The sequence below is a fragment of the Didymosphaeria variabile genome (genome assembly GCF_027946475.1).
Source record: "Didymosphaeria variabile strain IMI 356815 chromosome Unknown scaffold_7, whole genome shotgun sequence".
NCBI lineage: Eukaryota > Fungi > Ascomycota > Dothideomycetes > Pleosporales > Didymosphaeriaceae > Didymosphaeria > Didymosphaeria variabile.
Genome location: NW_026611626.1, coordinates 40105 through 65618, shown reverse-complemented (window position 1 = coordinate 65618; position 25514 = coordinate 40105). Strand labels below are relative to the sequence as shown.

At 50.7% G+C, this 25514-nt stretch overlaps 7 protein-coding genes across 7 annotated transcripts; 3 read left to right on the top strand and 4 right to left on the bottom strand.

Annotated features, from left to right (window-relative positions):
* Positions 1-3449: 3449 nt before the first annotated feature.
* On the top strand, positions 3450-4583 carry N0V89_009169 (uncharacterized protein; the record flags this gene model as incomplete). Its single annotated transcript, XM_056217922.1, has 1 exon — positions 3450-4583. One exon carries the CDS (start codon positions 3450-3452, stop codon positions 4581-4583), a length of 1134 nt encoding a protein of 377 aa, XP_056067187.1.
* A 648-nt stretch (positions 4584-5231) lies between these two features.
* N0V89_009168 (uncharacterized protein) lies at positions 5232-7049 on the bottom strand (the record flags this gene model as incomplete). The annotated part of the gene is made up of 1 exon (XM_056217921.1): positions 5232-7049. The coding sequence occupies one exon, from the start codon at positions 7047-7049 to the stop codon at positions 5232-5234; it is 1818 nt and encodes a 605-aa protein (XP_056067186.1).
* Positions 7050-9200: 2151 nt separating this feature from the next.
* Positions 9201-11824, top strand: N0V89_009167 (uncharacterized protein; the record flags this gene model as incomplete). Its single annotated transcript, XM_056217920.1, has 4 exons — positions 9201-10207; positions 10263-10700; positions 10750-11229; positions 11296-11824. 4 exons carry the CDS (start codon positions 9201-9203, stop codon positions 11822-11824), a joined length of 2454 nt encoding a protein of 817 aa, XP_056067185.1.
* A 145-nt stretch (positions 11825-11969) lies between these two features.
* N0V89_009166 (uncharacterized protein) lies at positions 11970-13372 on the bottom strand (the record flags this gene model as incomplete). Its single annotated transcript, XM_056217919.1, has 2 exons — positions 11970-12021; positions 12045-13372. The coding sequence occupies 2 exons, from the start codon at positions 13370-13372 to the stop codon at positions 11970-11972; spliced, it is 1380 nt and encodes a 459-aa protein (XP_056067184.1).
* Positions 13373-14456: 1084 nt separating this feature from the next.
* On the top strand, positions 14457-16070 carry N0V89_009165 (uncharacterized protein; the record flags this gene model as incomplete). Its single annotated transcript, XM_056217918.1, has 3 exons — positions 14457-15134; positions 15185-15407; positions 15454-16070. The coding sequence occupies 3 exons, from the start codon at positions 14457-14459 to the stop codon at positions 16068-16070; spliced, it is 1518 nt and encodes a 505-aa protein (XP_056067183.1).
* Positions 16071-16144: 74 nt separating this feature from the next.
* N0V89_009164 (uncharacterized protein) lies at positions 16145-17446 on the bottom strand (the record flags this gene model as incomplete). The annotated part of the gene is made up of 1 exon (XM_056217917.1): positions 16145-17446. One exon carries the CDS (start codon positions 17444-17446, stop codon positions 16145-16147), a length of 1302 nt encoding a protein of 433 aa, XP_056067182.1.
* A 456-nt stretch (positions 17447-17902) lies between these two features.
* N0V89_009163 (uncharacterized protein) lies at positions 17903-19019 on the bottom strand (the record flags this gene model as incomplete). The annotated part of the gene is made up of 2 exons (XM_056217916.1): positions 17903-17974; positions 18153-19019. 2 exons carry the CDS (start codon positions 19017-19019, stop codon positions 17903-17905), a joined length of 939 nt encoding a protein of 312 aa, XP_056067181.1.
* Positions 19020-25514: the final 6495 nt, after the last annotated feature.

The following is a 25514-nucleotide window of genomic DNA, read 5'->3' as shown; positions in this document are numbered from 1 at the left end:
ATATGCTTGTCAGCATGGCTACGATTTGATAGAATTCTGGCCTCGGTTAAGTCTTTCAAATCTGGCGTACTTGATCATCTCCGCCGCAGCTCTATCGTCTTACTTAAGAAGGCGTTATTGAGGCTCCACGTTACCGCGCTATCAACTAGATGGTCTCTGAACTAACCACCAATAGTAGAAGAAGAGTGAAATCACGTCCGGAAACCCTCCCGCCACCCGAGAGCGTTTTTCCAAACCTTTAAAAATCCCCGCTTGGGTGGTCCCATTCATTATGGGCGCTTTCATCAAGGTTCCCATGTACGTCTTCGCTGGTTTAAGGTTTTATATGAAGCTTCTCGTCCGAAAGAAGATCGCCGCGGACGACTGTAAGGCAATTACAATTTCGTTGGCTTCAGCGAAAAGTAAGATCATCTACGAACCACGCTGGTCGCAATTGTGAGAACCATATAAGTTTCGACTCCGGTGTCGCTAACTCGCGAATAGCTTAGTTCTACTAGGTACTATATAATCTGCGTTCATGGTAAGTTTTTTTGATCAGTCTAAGACCATCACTTGTATCATGTAGCTGTCACTGTTGGAAAATATGCGACCCATATGTGGGACATCGCTGCAGTCCATGCAATGAGCAACATATTCCTTGTCGTGAGTTCATGCTCCAACAAATATAAAGCTTGCTCACAAAACAAGATCGAGTGTTGTCACTAACTGGCCTATAGGACTCGTCCACGCATTGGAAAATATCTTATTCTTTCTCATATATAACCAACTTTCCAAGCCTCCGAGATAAGTACAGTGAGCCTATTAACTTAGCTTGTTTCTCAAGAGGGGATTTTGCTCCGGACTCATCGCGGCAATGTTCTATTCCACAGCTCCACATTTGGGTGAAGCCTGGACAGTGGCATCGATGCATCTGCGAGCAAAAAGAGTCCTCGGTATGGTTTTACCGATTGCTAGTGGAAGCCTTTCCCTCAACCTCTGTATCGTAATCATCCCGATTATTACTACATTGGGGTTGCAGCTCACAATGACGCGGAGGTGGCGCGTGCTGGTGCTCTCTGTCACAGGGACTATGTTGTTATACTCTCGCAACGGAATCAAGCACACGAGCTGATGATTTGAGTAGGAATGCATAGCTTCCACACATCCAGTCATGTAATGCCAATCTCTACGCACATACGAATCACTGGACATACAGGGTGTATCCCACATCGCTTATCTGCTTAGTGGAAATATGCATCGGAGTCATCTGCAGCTGTATGCCTTCCACGGCGGGGTTAGTGGAACGCTTGACTGATGGAGACAGTTTCACAACGTCGGGCGTGCGGTTACTCAGTTACGGACGTAAGCGCACGGGCTTCCGAAAAAGTAACTCTTCTCTATCATCCAGCGGGGATGGGTCATCAAGGTTCCAAGAGTCCAGGTACCCGAGACATATCACAGCGAAGACGTACATCAATACTGAGAACGAGACCAGTCAACTGGTAGCACGAAATTGATGAGTCCGATGATCACTTTGCTAGCAACGGTCGCTTTGGAGACGATCATGTACGGTCTTAGCAGCTGCACCTTCATACCTCCTGCGGTCGAAAGCTGTTCGGTCACGTTACTGAGCAGCCAATCAGGGGGCTAATTCGAGCTCTATGGGCGTCTTCTGATTACCCAGGTGGTGTGCTCAACACGTGACTGATTAGCATTAGGCCGCCCTAAGGTATACTTGCGATGTCGCTCGGTAATAATATTGTGGCGATTCCCCGTATCGACAAACGGCAATCAATCTGATCTAAAGGGGTGCACAGCTGGCTGTGACGTCGGAGCCGCCTCGGACCATGAGTTCGCGCATAGGGCTCGAAGTAGCAAATAATAAAAGCTTAGAGGTGATCAGCGGCAAGGATAATGATGGACGCTTATCAAAAGCTGTTGAAAGCGCCTTTCCTTCTGCGCCACCATAACGGCTTACTCCAATAACATTCCATGTCGATACAGGAACTCAGGGTTATAACGAACAAGTTAGAACACCCAAAATGATTGAGAAGCAGGTCTCATGGTATGTTTCCGACAATGTGAGTTTGCTTTGCGGCTCGTCCGCCTGGGATTGTCACTACCACACAAAACGAGATCCTCGAGAGGGAAGGTAAGTATAATCTGGCTGCAGAACAAGTAAGGCAGGATTTTGCGAACCCTGGCACGTCACTTGGGTGATTCATGCGTGTAAGCCGGACGTTAGCGGGAGGCTATCGCCTGTGGGGAACAGTGAACTCAGTGCCGCGCACGGGCCGCGATCCCATACATCTCGCCTCCTCCTCGCAATTCCTGTTTCCCGAACTTCTCAAAGTGCCATCCGACAACCCACTCTCCTTCGCAGTACTGCATACCTTCATCATTTCAGCGCATGGTCTGTTCTTCGCAAAATCCCCGACGCAGAGGGGGAAATCTTACACTACGTCCTAGCATGGTGCCGTGGCTGACACACTCGTATATGCAACAGAGCTTCTAATCAAGCGGACCTCCTGACCCCTCGCGCCGGGGTCGCTCATGCTTAGACCCAGTACGACGGATACTTTTGATCGATATCTGACATCGAGGCTCGAGGTTGCGAACTCGTATATGACTGCTGATGCGATTGGTATAGGAACCCTTCTCGCTGAGACCATTGTGATCACCTGGCATCTGGCAGACAAGCTTCGCCCAGAAGTGCTTGTATCTACGCGCTGTACTACTGCATTCGGGTAATTAACTGGCCAAGGATGCAACCACTTCCCTGACGTTTCTTATCAGACCTATGGTCCTGGATAACTACTATCGCAACATGTCTCGTACTTCACATTGAGCCCGAGGAGTTTGAAGGAGAGCAAACACAGCCACAGTCGGATCTTGAAGGTTAGGCACATAAGGCGAAGCATGTACCATGCAAGTTGTGACTGACCTGAACCCCAACGGACCATGCACTTCAGCTCTTAGGAAACCTGTATGGTATCTAGTGCCACTAAATATCGGCTTGTAGTAGATGTGAGTGCAATGCTCGATTCTGCAAGACTGAAATGCATATACTGTGCTGCAAGTCGACTATTGATCCCTGTCATGTCAATGGCTTATCGAAAGGGCCGAAGGAAGCCTTCAGTGGATGGTGTGCCCGGTGCTTATCCTCTGGCCTCATCTGATGAGCTCACAAGACTTGTGTGAATACAGTGCAGCTCGAGGTCTGAGACAAGAACCGTCGTGAATTGACACTAAGCTGCATTGCATCAGTTCTGTACTATGCAGATGATCACCAGGCTTAGCAATGGCAGCTATTGCACTTCCAAAAACGCCAATGGAGACAACATAAAAGAGACCTCAACGTCGTCTCTCCAGCTCAAAATTACCAGCCTCCAATTCTTCAGTTTCCTGATCATCTAAACACTTTGCAAGACCTCAGCAAGACATTTTCTTCCGCAAAACTACAATTCATCATGGGTCTTTCTCAAGTCGGTGAATCATACGAGAACGACGGAAACTTCTCTGAAATCAGCCTTCTTGACACCCAGAAGGGCGGTGATGTCTCACGCCTCGAGAACTTCCGCTGCAGCCACCCTGATGGTACCTTGACCAGGAGCGGAACGACTGTCAAGGCCATTGTCGGAGAAGAGCATCTCGCTCTTGACAGCAACCGGACTTTTCGCATGATCTACTCCAAGGGAAGCGGCAACCAGATCCTCTCTCGTCTGGAGATGCGCGAGTTCTACGATGAAGATGGCAGTTACATCTGCACCATCCGTAACATTGATGGCAATGACCCAGCATTTGGCACTGCCATGATCTCGACTGTCAAGCCCATTGACAACGCCATTTCCATTAACTACAAGATTGTAGTTCCGGGCCCGGTTCGCAAGCAGTACATATACTCGCCCAACACCACCACAGTCCAGGATCAAGCCAAGGGTCTCGTCGATCTTGCAAAGGTTGGCGACTTGGACACGGACACGGCGCTCGACTTTCAACTCGCTCTCGAAGGCGACAACACCGAGCCCATGGATAAACTTGCCCAATGGGCTGCCGGTGTCCGCGACCAGTACCCCTTGTGGTCCAAGAATGTCGTGTCGTACTTGCGCATGGGCGATTTCCGCGACAAGCGCATCCACAACGGCACCAACCTCACGGGCGACCACACGTTGCTGGCCTCGGAATTCGTCCCATTGAGCAACTACCGCGTGTCGCTCGTCACGTCAGGCAAAATCTTCGACCTGGCAATGGCGGGTGGTGCCCATGAGACGCATCTCCAAACGCCACTCCTCATCGACAGCAAGCCCGGTAATTACTCGCCGTTCCTCCTGGCTTACGGACACAACATCGTCTTGACCCAGCTGGGTATTGATAAGGTGCACAGTGATTACTCTGGCGTGCCAATGAAAATTGCGCCGGGCAGCAGGATGGAGAATGGAGCCAAGCCTGTGGTAGACTCGACGAACTTGAATCGTTCCCTAGCGCTCGTGTCTGCGTTTTTCTACGCGCCGGACGCGCTTCACTCGATTGTTAACACCACGCCGAAGATTTTGGCTTTTGGTGGACAGAAGAAATTCAAGGCTGTACTGCCGTCCCGCACCTAAGTGTTGGAGAGATGTCGTCATTGGTCGTGACAGTCATTACCGGTTTTGGTAGTTCGGAAATTACGATAGTAGCAGTAACGTAGGAAACTCTTGAGTTCTTGTCATGGCTGTCTTCCTTCTACGCTGAAGTCTTCGTCTCGGAAGTTGTGCCCAAAATCTATTGAATAATCGTTGTCACGAAAGTGTAGCTAGAAACGTGATGCAGTGGCCCAGAAATTAACTCAGTAGAAATGTTAGCATCTTCAGCGTCGATTGTCCCTACAAGTCCTTGATACGCAACTGGTTTGAAGGCAGGCGTGGAATTCTCTCGTCACTAATTGAACTACCTACTTCAATCAATTTGTGCGCGTTACAGGTCGCAGAGACACTATTCACATTTGCGCGTGGGCTTTTACGGTATGTAGCAGCGGCATTGTTCAAGTACGGCATGCAGCAGCAAGCAGTCCGACTGCATCACAAAGACGTTGCCGCCGGGTACGCAGCCCCCAGATATCGGTCACATAGTGCTTGCCCAGCTGCTTGGGGCTTCAATACAAATTCATCAGGTGGGGAGGAGTGTTCGATGCTGAAACTGTATCCAACGCCAAATGTCGCGGGAGACGCGATGTTCTTATTTCTATCTGTAGCAGGATAATTGAACACATAGATCTAACTTGATATTGGTAGCACCCTCATTCTCTTCGCGTAGTTCTTGTCTTTCGTCCATTCTTCTGCAACCCTTGAATAGAAAGTCTGCCCAAGTACATGCATCTTTTTGCGATCGAGCTTTTTGCTCGCCGTACGTGGGATCCATGACATCAGTATGAACATCGTAGGGATCATATACCGTGGGAGGCTGAGACCGATGCCCCTCTGTATCCTCTCGACCATTTCCTTCGCTTGCTGGTTGCTCGTGGCATCGTGAAGTGACGGGACTTGTCCGGTGACAGCAGAAGCACTCAAGGGATGATCATCGAGGTAGAGGAACGCTGTGAGAGATGGATCCGCTCGTCCATCTATCGTACCCAACAAATCGACCACTATAAAATCTTTATCAGACAAGAACTTCCGAGCTTGATGCTCGACCTCGAGTGCATCAACACGGCAGCCATCCAACTTGAGAATCGTGTCTTTCCGGCCGAGATAGGTAATAGTACCATCAGGGCTCATTCGGCCTAGATCGCCACTGCGATACATGCGGTATTGGGAACGGGTTGGATGCAGTTCACTTAGCCAGCGGGGAATGACTTTCAGAAAGCCAGCCTCAGTGCGGCGGAGAGCGGTTGAGTCGATGTATCCTCGTGAGAGATGTGGACCTTCGATAATGATCTCGCCGACTCCGCCAATAGGGACAAGTTTCTCTGGAGAGGAGGAGTCAACAATCCAGATGGCGCCGCTCGAAGGTCGACCGATTCTGGAACCTTCACGGCGATCAACCTGATCGTTGTAGGCACAGCATACAGCCACTTCACCCATACCATATTGATTGACCAGTCGAGTGGAGTGGCCAGACCATTTTTGAACAAGATCCTTTGTGAGTGCTTCGCCGCCGACACACATTATTTCGAGACCGGGAACGTCCTTGGGCTCCATCTTGATAGCGACAGTAGGCGTGAGGAAAATGATGTTGGCTTCTAGAATGCGGATCTGCGATGCAAGGTCTTCCACAGTCTTCATGGGCCCCGGAACGCAGCAAACACCACCGAGGATGAGTGGAACTAAGAACTCAAGGTTGCTGATGTCGAATGCATAATCGTCGAAATGGAGAAATCGTGTCTGTGTGCTCAGGTGGAAATTGTTCGCGTAATCCTGGATGGCCGTGGCGTAGGAAGAATGGATCTGTATGATGCCTTTCGGTGTGCCGGTGCTTCCAGATGTAAAGAGGACCAGACATGCGTTGTCAGGTCGGACATCCTTACAGACTGTTTCGTCTGTAGGTCTGGGCAGACTTCGAAGCCACGCGGAAGACAATTCCACTAGCGTTGGGACCACATGGCGGAAATTGTCCGCGAAATACGAATCTGTCAGGATGATCTCGGTTTTGGTGCGGATGATGACAGAATCGAGGTAAGCGGGAGGGTTGCTCGCATGAATGGATATATACGCCCCGCCTGCTCTCAAGATGGCCAGTCGAGCAACAGTTGCCCAAGTGGACTTCTCGAAGCAGCTTAGAACAAAGGTTTCTGGACGAACGCCAAGTGTAACAAGATGAGATGCGAGCCTCAACGAGAGGTCATCGAGCTCTGCATAAGTCATGTCACCATCCCATGAACGGATTGCCAATTGGTTTGGACGTTGTCGGCACTGATAGATGATCAAGTCGTGCAGGCATCTCTGCTTTACCGGGGAAACGGTGTTTGTAAACCCCTGAATCAATTTTCGGTCCGCCGGTGGGCAAAGATCCACGTTGTGAACTAGATCAGTTTCTGAGGCATTCGAGATTTGAGCGAAGATGTGCTGGAAGGTGTTCAGGACGCTCCTGGCCATTTCTTCATCGGTGTGCGAAAGGCGGTAATCCAACTCCAGAGAGAATCCACCATCTGGCGAATGTGTTACGACGAATTTCATGTCAATCTTAGAATTGGTCAGTGAATCTCACGCTTTTCCTTTTCTCTCGGCGTACCTCTTGTTGCAATAGCTCCAATGTAGCTGAGACTTCACATTGCTGAGAACCTTCACGGTACCAGATGGCCGTGTTACACTGATGATGCGGCGACCCTGCGTCCACCATGTGGATGTCGGAAGTCTGCTCAGCCTGCCCAAGTCGGCTAACCAGAGACCTCACTGGCTCGCTGCGCTCTATCCGCATTATGTACAGAGCTGTGACAGCCTTTGTCTGTCGTTCACCATATCCGCCGTCAACGTTCACCAGCCTATCATACCCGAAGCAAAAGACATCAGCAACCACGAAGCACTGCAAAGTCAAGACCCATGCAGCCTTTAAAGTTGCCGGCACATTCGCCAACGGTATAGAGTGTCCCGCATCGAGCAGGGCAATTTCGATTGATGTCCTTCCTACAGCATCTGGAGTTTTGCTGGAAGCCGGAAAGAGGCACTTGGAGCGGTCGAGAGGACCTGAACGATTGTCTCGATGAGTTGGGTTGGTCATGATTGCCAATGGTCAACAAGGCATAGGTAAGATGTTTTCAAAGCAAAAAAGGCATTAAGAAAAGTACAAAGGTCGTCGTACCTTGCCGAAGACGCCGAGCGGTGGACCAGCTCTCATGGCATCATGGCACGAGAAGTTACAGCATGTTGGCATGTCGGTTCAGATCCCTGTAGCGTAGATCTTGCACATTTCCCTTGAGAGGATTGATCGCAAAGGGGTTGTTAGCACAAATCAGTCACTTGTGACGACGACTGCCTGTTACAGGAGGAGTCAGCACTACAAGGATCCACCAGACCCGCCTACGTACTGTAATTGGACCGGATGGTTTCGGCGAACGAAGATGTAGGAGATCGCGACTTGCTCAATTCGTTAGTTCAGCTGGAAGGAAATGAGACGGCGCTACCAGCTCGCGTATCTGAGCCGGCCCAGGCATGGGCGCAGCCGATCAATGCACGATCCTATCCTTCTTCGTGCGCCAGCGAGGCTTTCAATAACGTAAAAAGGGTTTGAAATCCTCAATGGCCTATTGCCTGCGACCATCAGAGCACGTCCTACTGCAACAGTGACTTCGCCGACAAGGCGCTGCGAACAGATAAATGTGGAGTAGTCCGCAGGAAGCGGATCGCTCGCGTGCGTAGCGCCGGGCACAAGAGGAGTATTTTAATTTACAGACACTGAACATCATTATGTAACATTACCCAGTTACTTTAAACCAGAATACTCTTGTTCGTTTTTGTGATCTACTAGTCGAATATGTGCAATGAGCCATGATACAGGATAAAGATATTCAAATTAGTCTTTCATAGTACTTTATCATGATATAGGAATGTTCTTATATTGGAGATATTGATCCTCTTTACGCTTATCTCACTTATGGATCCATTTACTGTACGCCTACTTCTCTATAGGATGAGTCTTCTCTAAGGATGCTAGCTACAGACGTGATAAAAACGTCTCGTCAATGTCATTCTGCGCTCGGTTCGCAGCCGTGATACGTGCCCCACTGAATCCTCTAGACCATGCAAAGGTGTGGAAGGCGGTAATAACGGAACACTATCAGAACAGGGAGCAAAGCTCGGGCGGGAGCGACCGTCGCATCTCCTTCCAGGCAGCCGCCAGGCAGCTGAGTGCTGTCGCTATGTCATTTGCGATCGATTGAAATTTTTCTTCCAGAACCGTCGTACCATTATCCCAATTCGCACGCGCCGATCTACTAGTAAGCGCTTTGGGCCACTTTTCGCCAGCCCCGGTACTGCGCTTACCCTGGCTCAAGCTGTGCGTACTCTACGTGCCGATCCCAGGTCGCAATCAATCACGTTGTCTATGATTTTGGATTGTGGGTGGGTGGCGAAGATATGGAGCTGCAGGTGTGATAGACCTCGTGGAAGAGGATGGAGGGGAGGACGACAAGGCACCGTCATGCACATGAAGACATCAATGGTGAAATCGCTTAAAAGAAGACCACCTAAGACCTCAAGACGGCGTAGTCTTTCCAAACTTTTTTTTTCAGCAGTAACTGTCCCCGAATGATGAGTTACATATACTATCCGATCACAGGTATTAAGGACGGCCGGGGTGCTAATGATGCTGTTCCAGTACGGCGCGAACTCAAAGAATGGACTGAAAGCAAAGACCCCAAGGATAGAAGCCAGGTCATTTTGTTCATTCTGGCCTTGAAACGTTTCCAGGCTGTACCACCTGAGTCTCGAGATTCGTACTTTCAAATCGCTGGCATTCATGGCATGCCATATACGAACTGGGATGAGCCTTCGTTGACACTTGACGAAGCAGGACAGAAAGGCTATTGTGTACATGCCAATGCTCTGTTTCCGCCATTTCATCGACCGTATCTCTTGCTATACGAACAGCGCATCCACGAAATCATGGTAAAGGAAATCATCCCTGAGCAACCGAAACATCGGCAAGCAGAATGGACTGAGCTCGCCAACACCTGGCGACTTCCACATTGGGACTGGGCAAAGAACCCACAGGTGCCAAGTTTGCTGTGTTGGCCGACGGTCACACTGACCCTAGGTAACGACCAGCCGCTGAAGATCAAGAACCCCCTCTATAGTTTCAGGATGCCCAATGATAAAAAGATGGGTGAATATGGGGTGGGTAGACTGAAGAACCCGGATGGAGAAGATTACCTGGAATTCGGCGAATGCTTTGCGACCAATCGTTGTCCTATTGGAGAGGAGGAGCGGCAACCCGATAGCGATTTCTGGCGGAATGGAGGAGCTCATCACGATGTGGCGAACAAGTTCCTAAAGGAAGCTAACTCGATTACTGGCTTCGATTACGGAACCGCGTCCGAAATGGTATATCGACTGCTGACTTACCCGTTGGACTTCGAAACATTCGGAACATTGGCCCGGGATGCCACATTGGGCTCCAATAGCGAGTCAAGCGTGGTGAACGATATGAACCTGGAGTTTATCCACAACAATGTTCACTATTGGGTTGGGGGAGACGGTGGGCATATGAGTCAGATTCCAGTTGCTGCATTCGATCCATTATTTTGGTTCCACCATTGGTAAGTTCCTCAATGCTTCCGAAAAGATATTACATTCTCAACCAAGTCGATCTAGCAACATCGATCGTCTCTTCGCGCTCTGGCAAACACTGAACCCGGACAAATGGCTCCGCGTAGACATACAGAAACCGTTCCCCTACAAAACCATAGGAATGGGCGACATCGTGACCGACAAGACTCCTATGCGACCCTTCCACAAAGATGAAACAGGTACTGTCTGGATGCCTTCTGACGCCCGTGACTGGTATAAGCTCGGATACACCTATCCTGAACTTCAGCCCTGGAATGTAAAACCAGGAGCGGATATGAGGACGGAGCTTCTCGAACAGGTGACGGAGGCCTACGGCATAAATAGGAAGCAGGCCCTTGCAATGGCTCAAAACCCACAAGATGTCCCAGGATCCGTAGAAATCAACGACAAGAATCCCGAGTGGAACAAGGATGCGGCAAGTGTCGCAATGAACGACTATGCGCTTAGCATTAAGTACTCAAAGTTTGTCTCTTCCAATGACGAATCCTTGTCACTGCGCTGACCATTTCAGGTTCGCCATGGGTGGACAGCCGTTCAACGTGGAAGTGTACCTCAAACGTGAGGGTCAAGTAGAAGAGACGTTCAGCAAGGAGGACTACGTTACCAACGTGTACAACTTCAGCCAGCCGGCCGAGCAAGACGGCCAGGAGGTCTGTTCGAACTGCGCTGAGGGGCAGGCGAACGATGTGCAAGTGACGGCCTACATACCAATATCATCATACATCATCAGCCAAATCAAGTTAAGTCAGCTGAGCAGCATGACTCCGACGACGGTAGAAAAGTTTCTCGCTGGGATGTATTACAGAATCGTTGGTCCCAGCGGTCAGATTGTCGAAGAGCGCCGATGGCGCGAAAGCCTGGGTCTCAAGGTAGGCGTGTCCCATACTCAGATGACGTACTCCGAAGACCCAACTGTGACACCGGATTTCGACGACCCCAAGCTGATACCTTCACTTGGCACTGGTAACGAAACGCCAACGGCCAGCATTCGGTAAGTTGGCCCCCTCTGCCTGAATCTCCAGTCTACCATCATCTTTGTTAACGCCACATTTGATAGCGGCGTTACCGCCATCAACTTGCCCGTGTACGGAATCACGCAGCTCAGCAAGACAGTCTCCAACGGTGGCACCATCACATTCAAATCGCCGACTGTCAACCTTGCCCAGCCTCGTCGCGAGACCATTCGTACTTGCGTTTCCCTGCTGTCTTTTCCGGATGGCACAAGCAGCGCGGATATCCACTCGGAAGAATCTTACGATGTGCTGCTCAGCATAATGCTGCTGCCCAAACGCCGCGTCATCCAGTGCAATAGCAAACCAGCGCACCGCGGATTCCAGCATGACACGGAAATCAAGCCCAGCCAGTGGTTCAAGGCAGAAGATGCGGTACTAAGGGTTGACGTGAAAGAATCCCAGTGGACTATCTGGGTTGATGGGCAATTGGTACAGAGTGTGGACAAAGGCATCCTAGGGAAGGCTATCACGCATGTGCATTACAAGACTGCACCGGACGGCGAGGCACCAATTTTTGCGAGGGATATTGTAGGAACAATATTTGAGCAGACCGAGTTGGTACCGAATTCTTGAGAGTATGGAGGAAACATCTATAGTCATGATATTAATCACTACTGTACAAACGATTGCTGGATCATCTGTATGTGGTACCGACCATTGCAACTCTATGTATTACCTTTCTATACAGGCATGTGATCCAAAAGCTGTCAAACACACCTCATTTGCGCACACCCCGAGAAAGCATCTTCGGCACCAAGCGTCCTCGGTCGCTTGAATCCCGCAGATGAAGCACCACAACGGCATGGTTCCCACGCTCTCCGCCTCTTCTGCCAAAGCCCTCCTCCGTTCTGTGCTCTCTTTCCCAAAGACATGCCTCATCATCAAATCCCTATCGATTGACCCACGATCCAACTTTGGCAGCCAGCGCACCCATGGACTCCTTCTGCGAATCGCCGACTGGATCCTCAACCTCATGGCAACGTCCCTATGCAGCGCAATCATTGCACCCAGCCCTCGCACCGCACCCGGCGCCTTCGTCTCGGGCTCCAATTCGTACAGAATGTCACGCACCGTCTCCCCAACCGCCATGCTCCGCGCGGGCCAATCCTCGGCGTGCGCCACGCGCAACACGCCCAGCGCCTCGAGCAACACAGGCAGCCGCACCGGCCGCGAGACCATCGCGCGCCAGTACAGGATGCTTTGCATGATGTCGGCACGCTTCTTGTATGCAAAATTGCGCGTTATGACGCCCGCGAAGCCGATGGCCAAACCGCTGATGCCCAGGCCCTTGCCGAAGATGACCAAATCGGGCTGCACGTCGTTGCTGACGGGGTTGTACTCGGCACGCTGGAACGCAAATGGCGCGCCGCACCGGATGGCAGTCATCGTCTCGTCCACGATGACCAGCAGCCGGTTGCGCTGCGCGGCGAGCTTGAGCTGCGCATATTGCGTTGGCGGCAGTACACTGCCATCCTCGGTGGAAACCATGTCGAAGACGACGCCAATGGCGCCTCGGGCTTTGGCCGCAGCGAACTGCGCGTCGAGATCCTCTTGCGAGGGCTGCGCTTTTAGATTTACGACCACTGGCCGTGGGCCGGCAGCGATGGCTTGGACTTCCCATTCCTTGGACGTGTGCGCTAGAGGCCCAAACCCAGCGCCATAGATGCCTTCGATGGCGATGAAGTTTGGGGCTTGAATGTGCGCTTCGGTCCAGCCGAGGAGAGCGAGAGAGAAATCACGGATGCGCGTGCCGGTTTCTTCGGGGGCTTCATTGCCCTTCGGACGCAACTCTTCGCTTTCCAGAATCAAAGGGCTGGTCGCGACGGTGTTCAGAATGAGACTAGCGATGGTAGTGGGGAGCAAGGCGTCAGTGGCATGGGCGTGGAGGGAAATGGGATAGTAGGAGCCGAAGAAGTCGGCGAAAAGGTTGGTATAAGAGCCTAGCAGGACGTGGAATTGACGCTCAACGGAAGAGGGATTCGAAAGGTACTGAAGCCAAAGAGCACGAGTTTGAGGATCATTGTTGATGGCGCCACGGGCAGAATATGTGCAGCCCCAGGCCGAATGAAAGTCATGGTCTGGTAGTGGTTCGATATTCTGGATGTTGTTGTGGGAGCTCATTGTCAAAGGACAGACACGGGGAATCTAACGATAGAAGGCGGATAGAAGGATAGAAGGGCAGACAAGTGGAATGACACAGAATATTTCACTAGTCTATCAATCAAGAGGTGGGTCTTTCGAGCTCCAACCATTTTCTATCTAACATAACCTGGCAGAAGTAGCAACAGAAGCAGAAGACGTGGGAACAGGTAGTGACGACAGATCGCTCAAAAGGCAAGTACTGTGGGAATGGTGACGCTCTGTCCCCTGGAATTATCGAATAATTCTGAAATGCTCCGGGCCGTTCTTCCTGAGTTGCAAGCACTGATGCATAACCGCGTGTACAGTCTCCAGGCCTGATACTAGTGACACTGCCGGCGACATCGATAACCGCACTAGTAACATCTTCGCCGAAGTCAATAGAGAGGTTGCCGCACCCCCGTATGTAGGTTTATTACTTAGGGCCTAATACATTTAGTTACTTGAGATAATAGAGTAGTATGAACTATCATACTAAATCAATATCCTTGATTTCCTATCTTTTGACAACGCATATATTTTCGCTTATTGGCAGACTTGTTCATGCACTAAATTACTAGCGCGTCAAGATCTGATGGACATCTAATACCAGGAACGGTAACCCCTCTCTGACGAAGTCGTCTCCACTGTCACGCGGGAAACGTTCATGGTCGGCGAGGTGGAAGTTATGATCGTGATCCTCCGTCGCTTGCATGATCGCAACTAGCGACGGCAACCCAGCTCATATGCCAGCCAGCCACCAACGCCGATCAATGTGCGCCCCACAGACCCCGACTGGCAAGTTCGGCCAATGATCCCTAGCAGATCTGGCTGCATCCGTATGTATTGCGACCCCCTGAGTATCTACCGCTGATCTTACCCGATGGGAACCTTGCTGCGACTAGAGGCTCGGCCCGCCAGGGCGGCTGCGATTACCACCTCTAATGCGAAATCGAGAATGAAGGTGTGGACGGGGTAGATATTGGAGATTATATGAGGCAAATGCGCTGGAATTACCTCTGCGAAACTCGAGCGAGTCAAGTTTCTGCCTCAAGTGACCTGGACGTTCGCCAACTTCTATTCCAACATGAGCATCTGGAGTTCTGCTCAAACCGGTATCCTTACCAAGGAGAAGATTGAGGAATACCTCCAAAAAGATTCTACCCTCACCATTGATTCCGAAGACAAGTCTGGGCTCACACCACTAGCGTACGCTCTGCAGGGTGGAAATACCAAAATCGTCGAGCTTCTCCTGAAGAATGGCGCTAAAGTGGACAAGAAGATCGGAGAGACCATAAAACCTCAGGACCTCAGGACTCCTCTGTACCTTGCAGCTACTGCCCGGAAAGATCCAGCCAGGTGCGTGCAGCTCGTTCTGGAGAAGAATCCCCAAACATTAGACGAACCTGTGCCTGGGTCATGGAAAGATCAAACGCCTTTGATGGCCGCTGTTGCCCAGCCAAACCCCAGTGCTGAAGTCATCAAACTACTCCGCACGCAAGGTGCTTCTCTTGACAAAAGGAATTCCGAGGGCAAGTCTGCCGAGGATATCGCACAGGCGCTTCACCCTCAGAGGCAGGATATCAAAGATGCGTTGAAGGTTGTACCTTCCAAACAGCGCGGTGGTCTTTCCAACTACATCCAGGGATGGGTGTTCTCCGTCCTGAAGTACTTCAACATCTGGACCCCTTTGAACAAGATCTTCGGCTCTTCGGCTAGGTACTTCTACCGACTGACGTCACCTACTGGAGTAACTCCTGGACTGGTATGATGCTAATATATATCCCATCATGCATTAGACTAACGAAGATATAGTTTGATGACGAACCTCAAACAGCAGCACAATTCAAAAACAACCTGGACATGACTGTGAAAGAAAAAGGACTCGACAAATTCTTCCCACCTAACGACCCGTTCATCAAAGAAGTGGCGGAAAACGCAGCAAAGCTCAAGGACGATCCGAACAACCTTCTCAAGCAGCCCAATCAAATCCAGGATCTTTCTAACTTAGCATTGTACCAACCTGTTCTATACTGCGGTAAGCTACACGCCTGTCTACAATTTCACACCCTAATATCTCTCAGATGACTCCGGCTCGATGCAGGAAGGATCCCGCTGGCCATCCCAAAAGGAACTCATCGCCAAAATAGCAAACATCACCAGTCGTGCAGTACCCAAAAACAAGGGTGCCCATCTCCGCTTCATCAATAAAGTTCTGACCGCTGCAGACAATCTGAACAGCGATCAAGTCGCGGCAAACGTTGGCTTCACGCCAGCCGGCGGCACCCCTATCGGAACTCAGCTCCGTAACAAGATACTCCAACCGCTCATCTACGACGTGATTGATGCCAACAAGCCCCTCGAGCGCCCATACCTCATTATAATTACTACCGATGGATGTCCAAACAATGAACCTGAGGACACATTGAGGAATGCAGTGCTAGAATGTGCGGAAAAGCTGAATAAGAAGGGCTATCGCAGAGATGCTGTCATGTTTTGTCTGAATCAAATCGGTGATGACGATCAAGCAAAGCAATTCTTGAATAACATCGAGGCGGACATCGAGGTTCAGAAAACACTTCACAGGACTTCGGAGCTGCTTGATGACAGGTACGAGGATCTGAAGGAGAATGGCGCCGAATTGGAGGCTTGGTTGTTGGTCATGCTGCTTTCTCCTCTACAGTCTATCAATAAGGCATGAATTGGCCAAGATGGGGTCTTTGAATGTGGAATCAAGGATGCTTCGTTTTAGATGCAATGCAGCGTGTTCTAGTTTCACACAATCATTCTATTGTCCATCTTGCACGCTCTCCCATCCTTCATCACAAATTCCACTCTTCTCAGGTTTTTGACATCCTCCCTCGGATCTCCCATCAACCCTACTATATCTGCCGCGCATCCCTCATCTAACCACCCAAACTTTCTCCCACACCACGCTCCACCACAGGCCTCCCAGCCATGCAATGTTGCAGAAGCCAGCACCTCTTCCACGGGAACCCCAGCCGCAATCATAAGTTCCAACTCCCGCACATTCTCTCCGTGAGCAACGGGGCCGATGTCCCCACCGCACGCCAACTTAACTCCTGCTTTCCACGCATTGTATGTATGCTGATACATGCTGCCCACCACCTCTTCGGGCACCTCCTCCTCCATGACCGTTAGCGTCGGTACAAAGATCGTGCCCATCTCCTTCATCACTTCCAAAGCCTCCGCGCTAGGCTCCTGTCCATGTTCCACACTGTCCACCCCCGCCCGCGCTGCCCTTATCACAGCCGCCGGCGAGCTTGCATGCGCCGCAACTGGACACTCCGCCTCGTGCGCCTCGTCGACTATCGCGCGCATCTCGGAGGCCGAGAACAGCAAATAGTGCTTCGGCTTGTCGCCCCATTCGGGCTTAAACCTCACCCCCAACGCACCCGGCCACGTCTCTGTCTCCGGATACCTAGCATTGCGTTTCTCCTGGTCGGCATAGAACTTCACCACATCAGCGCCGGCCGCCAGCCTGCGCCGCACAGCGGCCCGCACGCCATCCACGCCATCTGCCTCGTCCGCGAGTCGCGGCACCCTCGCATTCTCGTTCTCGACGCGCAACACATAGCCCCCAGACGATGCGAGAGGATCCGTCGCGACGAAGAGCCGCGGCCCTACCACGATGCTACGATTTATTGCGTCACGCAGGCCAACGTCCGCTGCACCAAGCCCCTCGGTGCCCAGGTCGCGGTACGTCGTGTAGCCGGCGGCGAGGGCGGCGCGGGCGTGGTTTGCTGCGCGGAGGGTGCGTTCCACAAGGGATTCGTGGAGGATTTGGTGCAATGCGGGGGTTTCGGCGTATGGGTGGAGGAAGATGTGGGTATGTGCATCGACAAAGCCTGGGAGGACGACAAGATGTGTGAGGTCAATGTCGGATGGGGGCAGGGGAGAAGGGATGGATGAGGTAGAGCGCGTGTGAGTGCGAAGAACAAGGCCGGTGGTGGGAGAGATGAGGAGCGAAACATTCGGGAGGAACGTCTTGAGGTGCGGTGAGAAAAGAAGCGAGGTGTGGATCGTAAATGGCTCTGTTGGGGAGGAGTAGGACATGGTGCATGGTGGTAGATCGGGAGAGTAATAACGACTGTTCGGGAAGTCACTCGAAGTGACTCAATTCTTGAGCTGGTCTCCTCGAGGAAGGACCGAGGTGAATGGTTTTAGAATCGTGATGTATTGTTGTTTAGAAGGAGAGACTCGCCTGGAGCAAAAGATGGAGACATGTCTAATTACGTTAATGTGTGCCTCAGGCGCTAAGGCACAAGGGTAGCGCCCAATAACCGAGACTTCCAGGCTATGGGCCTGGTTCGTTGACGAAGGACAGGGCTCCATATACAAGCCCACCGTTGTTCAAGCGAATACCAAGAGAGATTGCGCATTGGTGTCTTTGGCATTGATACTATGGTTGTTCAAGAGTTTGTGAGGCCCTAGTACGGATAGAACGCTTTACAAATCATTCCTCACTGGGAATATCCCACCGCTCCCAAGAGAACGCCATTACAATCGCGCTTACTGCGCACCACGCAGCCAGGGATACGCAGAATACCAGCCAGCTGACATGGTCGATGAATACTTCTGCAGCTAACGGGCCAGCAAACATCCCAAAAGTCCAAGCCATACTAAAGCCCCCGAAGCCAATTCCAGTATTGGCTTGTTTCCCTTCCCGCTTCGCGGATATCTCCCTCCTCTTCATTACCATTGAGAAGGCTATCGACTGGACCGTGGTAAGAGACGCTAAACAAATTCCTGTCACAGTCACCGCGATGACAAATGAGGCCTTGGTAGCGGTGACGGGTTGCGTGAGGAGGCCCAGAGCAATTAGGGAAACAGTCACGACGCTGAATAGAATGACTGAAAGTCTTCGCGGTCCATACGTGGTCGTGAGAGAACCGATCAAAGGGCCAAGAGCTGCAGGACAGAGGAACGCAAATAGTATGACGCCGCTGGTAGAAATAGACCAGGAGAAGCGCTTAATGACGAATATAACGAGCGCGGACTCAAAGGCGTACCGAATCGTGCCCACAATACAGGTTGCGTAGTAGGTAGCGCACAGGTCTTTGTCTAGTTGAAGGCCGAGGATGTTGATGTGTTTTGGCTCGATAACGTCTTGTGGCGCGACTCTGGTATTCGTTGAGTCGGCTCCGCGCTGTGTCACTCCACCGAGCAGGGGCTCCTCTTCGTCGGCTGGATTTCCATTTCGCTGCTGTTGTTCGTCTGATGGCTTGTCCACTAGCAGAAGGCGGAGCACAATATCGACTCCGAGTATGCCACAGACCAAACCCAAGACTGCGAAGTGTCCAGCGTGTTCGTACATCGCGCCTCCAACAATAGGTCCAGAGATCTCGCCAGCTGCCGTCCCGACTGAGATGTACCCCATGGCTGTGCCGACGTAGCTGGTTTTGACGTAGGCGTTGAGTAGAGCTAGACCTGACACCCACACAAATGATGCGGATAGGCCTTGAAGGGCGCGAGCTGCAATGACGACTGCGAGGTGCTCACCGAGGAAGAACATCAAGGACGATGCAATCATCGTGACCATTCCGAAGAGAAATGCGGAGCTCTTCGACCGTAGACGATCGGTGAGAACACCTGCAATTACTGTCGTGACGGTATCAGTGCCATTCATCGTCGACTTTAAAGACAAACACTGACTATTACCAAAGGCGAAAGCACCTCCAAACACACCTAGCAACGTCGAGGTCCATAATTGTACTGCATCTTGGTCTCAGTGCATATCGGACTTATGGTGACTACAGTTTATTACCTTGGTTATTAGGCATGTGGAGTCTGTGCTCTAGCAACTGCGGAATAAACGGAATTATCTGTGATTTGCGCAATCAGAGGAGGTTCAACACGAATCGCTATGGTGGATTTACGAGGTCGTATATGAAAGTGTCCTGCGATGTCGGTGAGCTTACAAAACATGAAGAATGCAAGAGGCTCACTGAGAAGATGGCAATGCACACGACAAGCGTCGTGAATCCATCAGACGCACGCATACGGCGAAAAGCCATGGACTGATCCACCATCGTGCAACGTCTCTGTATTTACGAGCTAATGGTGAGAGTGACGATGCGGAGCTTCCGCTTCCTCAATGTGATGAAGGGAGCATTTGGACGGACCTCAGATCGAGGGCTGACAGGGGCCCCCGGATCGATGGTGCGCCGCGACGTTAAGCGGGCCACCCCGCCGATCTACTCGGCCCCTGGCGGCTGGTGCGCAGTCTCTTTACGAAAGAAGACCATCCTCGCGTATTTTGTCCGAACACATTTCCTAGCGCAAATCTTAATCCCACTTGAGAGTACTCCACTTGTTCAGGCGCCAATGTCAATAACGTTCACGATGAGGGCCCAGCGCCAGCTAAGAAAGCGACAGCGGAGCGCTACTACGGCCCCACTAGTCTAAATGTACTAAACCTGAGTGGAACAATCGACAGAATCGTGTCGGTTGCGGTGAGCTTCATAGACCCGGTAGTCGCCGAATCAGTGGGTCTAGAACGTCAGCCGCGTCTTCGTCAAGAGCTTGGATCTCGTCATGTCCTCATTCTCGTCTGTTGGCACCAGCAAAGCCCACTAAGCCTCGCCAGCGCTACAGCGACAAGGAGCTCGGATGTCTCAAGCATTTGTAGCGTACGACTTCCCTGGCTGTCTGGTGGCAGACTTCTCTGAGCTTGCCTCTGCAGTCGCTTGCATGTTCCGTGCCACCTTGAAGGGCCTGCATGGACATCAAGAGAAAGTATTGTTGGTACCTGAGCAAGTTAGGCCCGAATAAAATCCTCAGCAGTGCTACGGCGCTGAGATGCTGGACATATGTCTGACGCATTTGTAGCGTAAGCATGAAACTTCGCAGGCGAACGCATTGCATCTTTCCGGGGGCTTGCCTCTGGAATTGGTTCCCTGTTCCGTGTGTCCCATGACTCTGCGTAGTAATCAAGAGAATGTTATTATGCTGGCACCCAAGCAGGTTGTGCCCGAAAGATGTTCGCCGGCCTATCCATGAGGTCACCTACGTTCGCCTTATTTGCTGCCTCTTCTGCGAAATTGTCGACTTTAGGTGGTCTGGTGAGCTAGTCCTTCAGGAAGCCTCGCAACTCCTCTACCATTGTCATCACGCCATCGATTTAGAAGAGGGAATGAGAATCGTTCGAGAATTGTTGCGGCAAACATATCGTGATCGCGCTATGAAAGTCGTGTACAAGATGGACTATTCTCCTGCACACCATTCTGTATCGCCTTCGCAGCCTGGCTGGGATCTAGCGTGCCCGTCATCCTTCTTGGTCTTCTTCCCCCCGCTGTACTTCTCTGATGGTCATCTGCACAATGCCCTGTACCTGAATGAGTTCGCTACGGACCATTATCCGGTGAGGTGCAATCGGACGGCATGGTGAGCATTTCCTACCACTGCTCTCTCGTGAAGCAATACTCGGGTCATACGATGTATTATGTAGGTAGTCTCAGTAAGCTTGGCTAGTTGACTGCCACAGAATGGATAGGTGCTGGGTGAAAGGTCAGAGACTTTGACAGTCACAATCGTGTACTAGGCCCAGTCCGATATCAGCTTCTTCTCTGATGTTCGGGACGGTGCGGTGGAAATGTCCACGAAAGAGATCACCGTGCAATTGACTCGGTGACCTCGAGACAACAGCTTCGTATGGCAATCGACATGGTTCATCAGATATCGGCCATATCTCGAAAGTTCGATAGTTTGACATAAACGACTCTATCAGCAAGTTGCGCATGTATCTCCAAAACGGTTGTAAAACCACGCAGGCGTGCAAGGCACCGAATCGCTGATAGGGTGCCAATACATCGACGCGGGACTCGTCGAAGGGGTTACGCCAGGTACGCATCAAGTTCATTGTCCTTACAGCTGACGGTGTAACGAGCGCACTGTCCATGTCCGTAAAAAGTAACCAATTCGTGCAGGTCGCGGCCCTACAGGCCCATAAGACAACTCTGTCCAGGATAGCATTCCTGCGAAGTACTCGAAACAGATCGACAAGTGCGTCAGCTTTCTTAGTCGGGGCTGGATTGCGAACAATGGATCTGATAAATGGGTCAGTTCCCCCGATATACTCCATCAGAGCAAAGCGTTAACTAGCGTTCTGTTTCCTTTCCCAGCACATACCGGTCCAGTTGGCGGCAACGTCGTCCTGAAGAACCTCTTACGCTCAGGTTTGATCCAATCTGTCATCTAGAGTTCAGAAGGGCAGAAAGGCGGGGTCGTTTGTCTGGGGTAGCACGGATCAGAATGTGGGGTCCAGTAGGACTATCGGGGCTGAGACCATGTACAGCGATTTCGCTCTCACAATAAGCATTTGCGGCATTTAAATAAGCATTGCTAGGCGAGCAGTCGCTAAGACTTATCCACAAACCTTTCAAGAGAGCCTGGCGACGCAGCTCAGACATTGGCCGTTGTGCGCTGCACGTATAGGACGTATCCTTGCTCAGAGGATTTCTTTACCGTGTTGGTCGCCCAGTCTGGTCCTCTTCATCGCAGCCAGCACGTCAGAGACGTCACCATCTTTGAATTGGCGCTGATATAGTGGCAATGCAGGGCAGATTCAACCTGACCCTGAGTTGCCGAAGGATTTTGATTGCCAGTATGACATCTTTTTGGATCCTTGGGGCGATGATTCTAGGCCCCCAAGCAGAACAGGGGAATCGGCGCACTGAACACGATGCTAGCACTGTAATTGCACCCAATACCAATCAATACTGCGCCTATGAGCTAAAGCTTCCAGTCGACTACCGGTAGGCTACACAGGTCCTCCATTCCATTGCAATGCGTGAGAAGCTCCGATTGATTCGCCACATGCGGAGAGGATTCTCGGACAGTTTAAGTTCCATCGGTCTGCCAAATGGACTCTGTCGGGCCACCCGCAGGTCCCTGCGGTCTCCATGAGACCTACTTTGTACTGCGTGGTTTATTGTCGCCGCTATTGGTTGTATTCGAGAGGGTCCCCTAGACTCTACAGGTATAAAGTCACCCTCGTCTCTGAGCGATTATTCTCCCTTTCTATTAGTATCTCAATCATCGTTATCTCAACCATCCCTACCTCAACGATCACTAGCTCTTCGATACTTCCGTGCTCTACGCTTGCATCAACGACAATGCGTTTCGTTGTTATCGCCTTAGCTTGTTTTGCTTCTATAGCAATTGCGCAGAAACAGTGCGGCCCACCTGGGTGCCCAAACGGGGCGGGAAACTGCGGTTGTTCCGGAGGCGAAGGAACTACTGTTTGCTTCTGTAACGATGCTTCGAAAAACCAAGACGTTTCTACTGCATGCCCAAATCCTGGCGACTGCGGATGCCCAAGTAATGAGAACGGACGTTGTATTAGTGTATGTATTATTTCCCTCTACAGGATGATCAAAATTAATATCTGAACAGCAAGAGCCTATCGTAATCCCCCCACCAAAAGAGTGATAGGACCACAGAGGCCGTGCAGGAATGTCTTCGTTCTCAAATCGCACATAATGCTGAATCAATGGGATCAGTTTGCGAAGATGTTCCAGAGTGGACAACCAGAACTATTGGAAGGGCGTCTCGTGCACTTTCACGGAATCTTGGGTCTATATGTGCAGCCTGCGCTACTACCATGAATCGTCAAGACATGAGAGTACATATGCTATCGTTCGTTAGGAATATATTATTGTCATGCATGTGGTGTCCAACGAATTTCTTTTGACGTATGAGTCTTGACCACAATAACCGAAGCCAAGTTTAACAAGTCTTTCTTTAACCAAGCGAACACATAATTATCCGAGCCCATCGTGACATTCCAATATTCTTGTCGTATATCCTTTTACAATGCTACATCCGCTGTTCCTTCAGCATCTATAAACCGTCACGAGAACACTTCGGAAGATCTAAGGGCCAGGAATACTCACCACCAAGACGTAGAGAAAGGCGAATCATGGTCTCAGAACTTGTGGGATCAACGGGCATCACCAGGAGAGGTCCTGTCTGAGACTCCAAGGTATATTCGAGCATCGTTGGGCGACCTTTTTGCCGCGCAGCCAGGCACAATTTCGAATGTTTATCGAAGCTGGTCGCTTGGCTGAAGGAGATGAAGAGATACCAAATATGGATGCTTAAATCCAGGACTCACTTATCAAAGGAATAGCAACCCAGTAGATCAGCCCAATCAAACTTATTGGCATACCGTTCTGCGAAGTATAGTGAAGGAAACCGCGGTAGGGGCTGATGACTTCAAAATGGCATTGAAATGAGTAAGTTAGCTTCTAGAGAAAGGACAAGACCTTCTCAATGTGAATGCCGCATGAAAAGTTGCGAATGCCCTGCAACTTCCGGCTCTTTGGGGGTTAAATATGGATGTGAAACTCCAAGTCGCTGATGTTGATCAATGATCAAATTATTGACCTTAAGGTAAAGTCTAGTTCGCTCAAGTCAAAGATTGGTTACTGATGTGACAAGGATGTGTATAAAGTCGCTTCACTGACCATCAATCTGAGGGATGTATCTAAACGTAGCCATAATCTGCACCGCACTGGCATATCGTACCCTGTATCGCAGAAGATAAAGTTGCATGTGTGCACGAGCCAAAGTTGCGGAGCACGGGTTTTCTCTTCTTAACATAGGTCGACTAACCCCCCGATTGTAGATTTCCCTTTAGAACACTACGCATCCTTCTACCTTCATGAAACCTTCACAAGAGTCTCTCCAGGGTTCAGGACATGTTCAAATCATTGGAGCGCTGCGGTCTACTTGGTCACCACATCGTCGAATTTTTCTTATTGACAATGGCAAGCCGGCGAATGAGATTTCCGTTTTCGACATATCCGTTAAGCACAACCGCTTCGACGCTATCAACTACATCGCCGGCGACATATCCCAGAAAAATATTGTCTCCGCCGTCTTCAAACAGACGAAACCTACGGTCATTGTCAACGTTGCTTCGCCTGACGCTATGACACGTGACAAATCACTCTTCGCACGGTGCAACATGATTGGTGGGCAAAATATGATCGAGTGTGCATAGGAACAGGGTATCGGTGTTCTTATATATTCATCGAGCTCTGAAGTCATACAATATTCATACCACGACATGGTATGACCTACTGAGGAATAGCCTGGACAAGAAAACCCGGCAAATGGCAACGTCTAAATAAACCAAAGCCGTCGGTGAAGCTTTTGTGCTTGTCGCCAATGAGCAAAAAGGTCTTTTGACCGCAGCAATTCAGCTGTACACCCCGCTCAGATAAGGAGACAGAGTGCTCACAAGACGCTTCATGGAGTTGGGACGAAATGGAACGATCAAGTTCCAGGCGGGGCACGGCAATTATCTGTACGACTTCATCGACGCTAAAAACGCAGCAGACAGCCATCTGTTCGCCGCCTAGGTGCGCTTCGATCCATTCGATAACCCGCCATCTCACCGATGGCGGCGAACTACGCCCTGAGCCGCCTCTAGAACGAGCTTCTGTTCGTAAATTCAAAGGCCGTATAGATCACACTATAGAACATGGGCAACAGGAGGACCACGTGTATATCCATTACTCCGGGCATGGCAGCAAAAGTCCAGGATCAGGAGACATCCGACTCAACTTCTTCACGGACAAGAAAGCATCCTCCCGATGGCCTAGTGTGAACCTAGCGAAAGATTAATTAGGGAAATGGTGCAGAGAAAGATGCATGTTTCAGTCACGTTCGATTGCTGTTTTTCCGGTGCTACAAAACGCCGTGGCAGAGTTTCAGCACCTACGCTCCGTTTCAGCCAGTACATTGATACTCCAGAGGTCTACGAGGATATTTGTTCACTAAGCGACATTCAGAGATGACATTGAACCCATGTCATTCGCCTTTCGAAGTGCTCAAATCGTTCCCCAATGGATTGCCAATCCTAAAGGCTACACTGTCCTGTGTACCTGTAACTCTTACCGGGAGGCAGATGAGCTATTGCAGACTAAAGCTATCATAAAGTCGAGTACAGAATTGGAGCCACAAGAAGCCCTAAGCTCTCATGTTCCACATACCTCAAATAGGCCACTTGAACGTGGGGCATTGTCTTATGGTTGCTGAGCCAGTATCAAGAAGGAATCTATGCCAGCAATAATTGATGCTTTGAATGATTGAGTGAACTATTTATACAAGAATC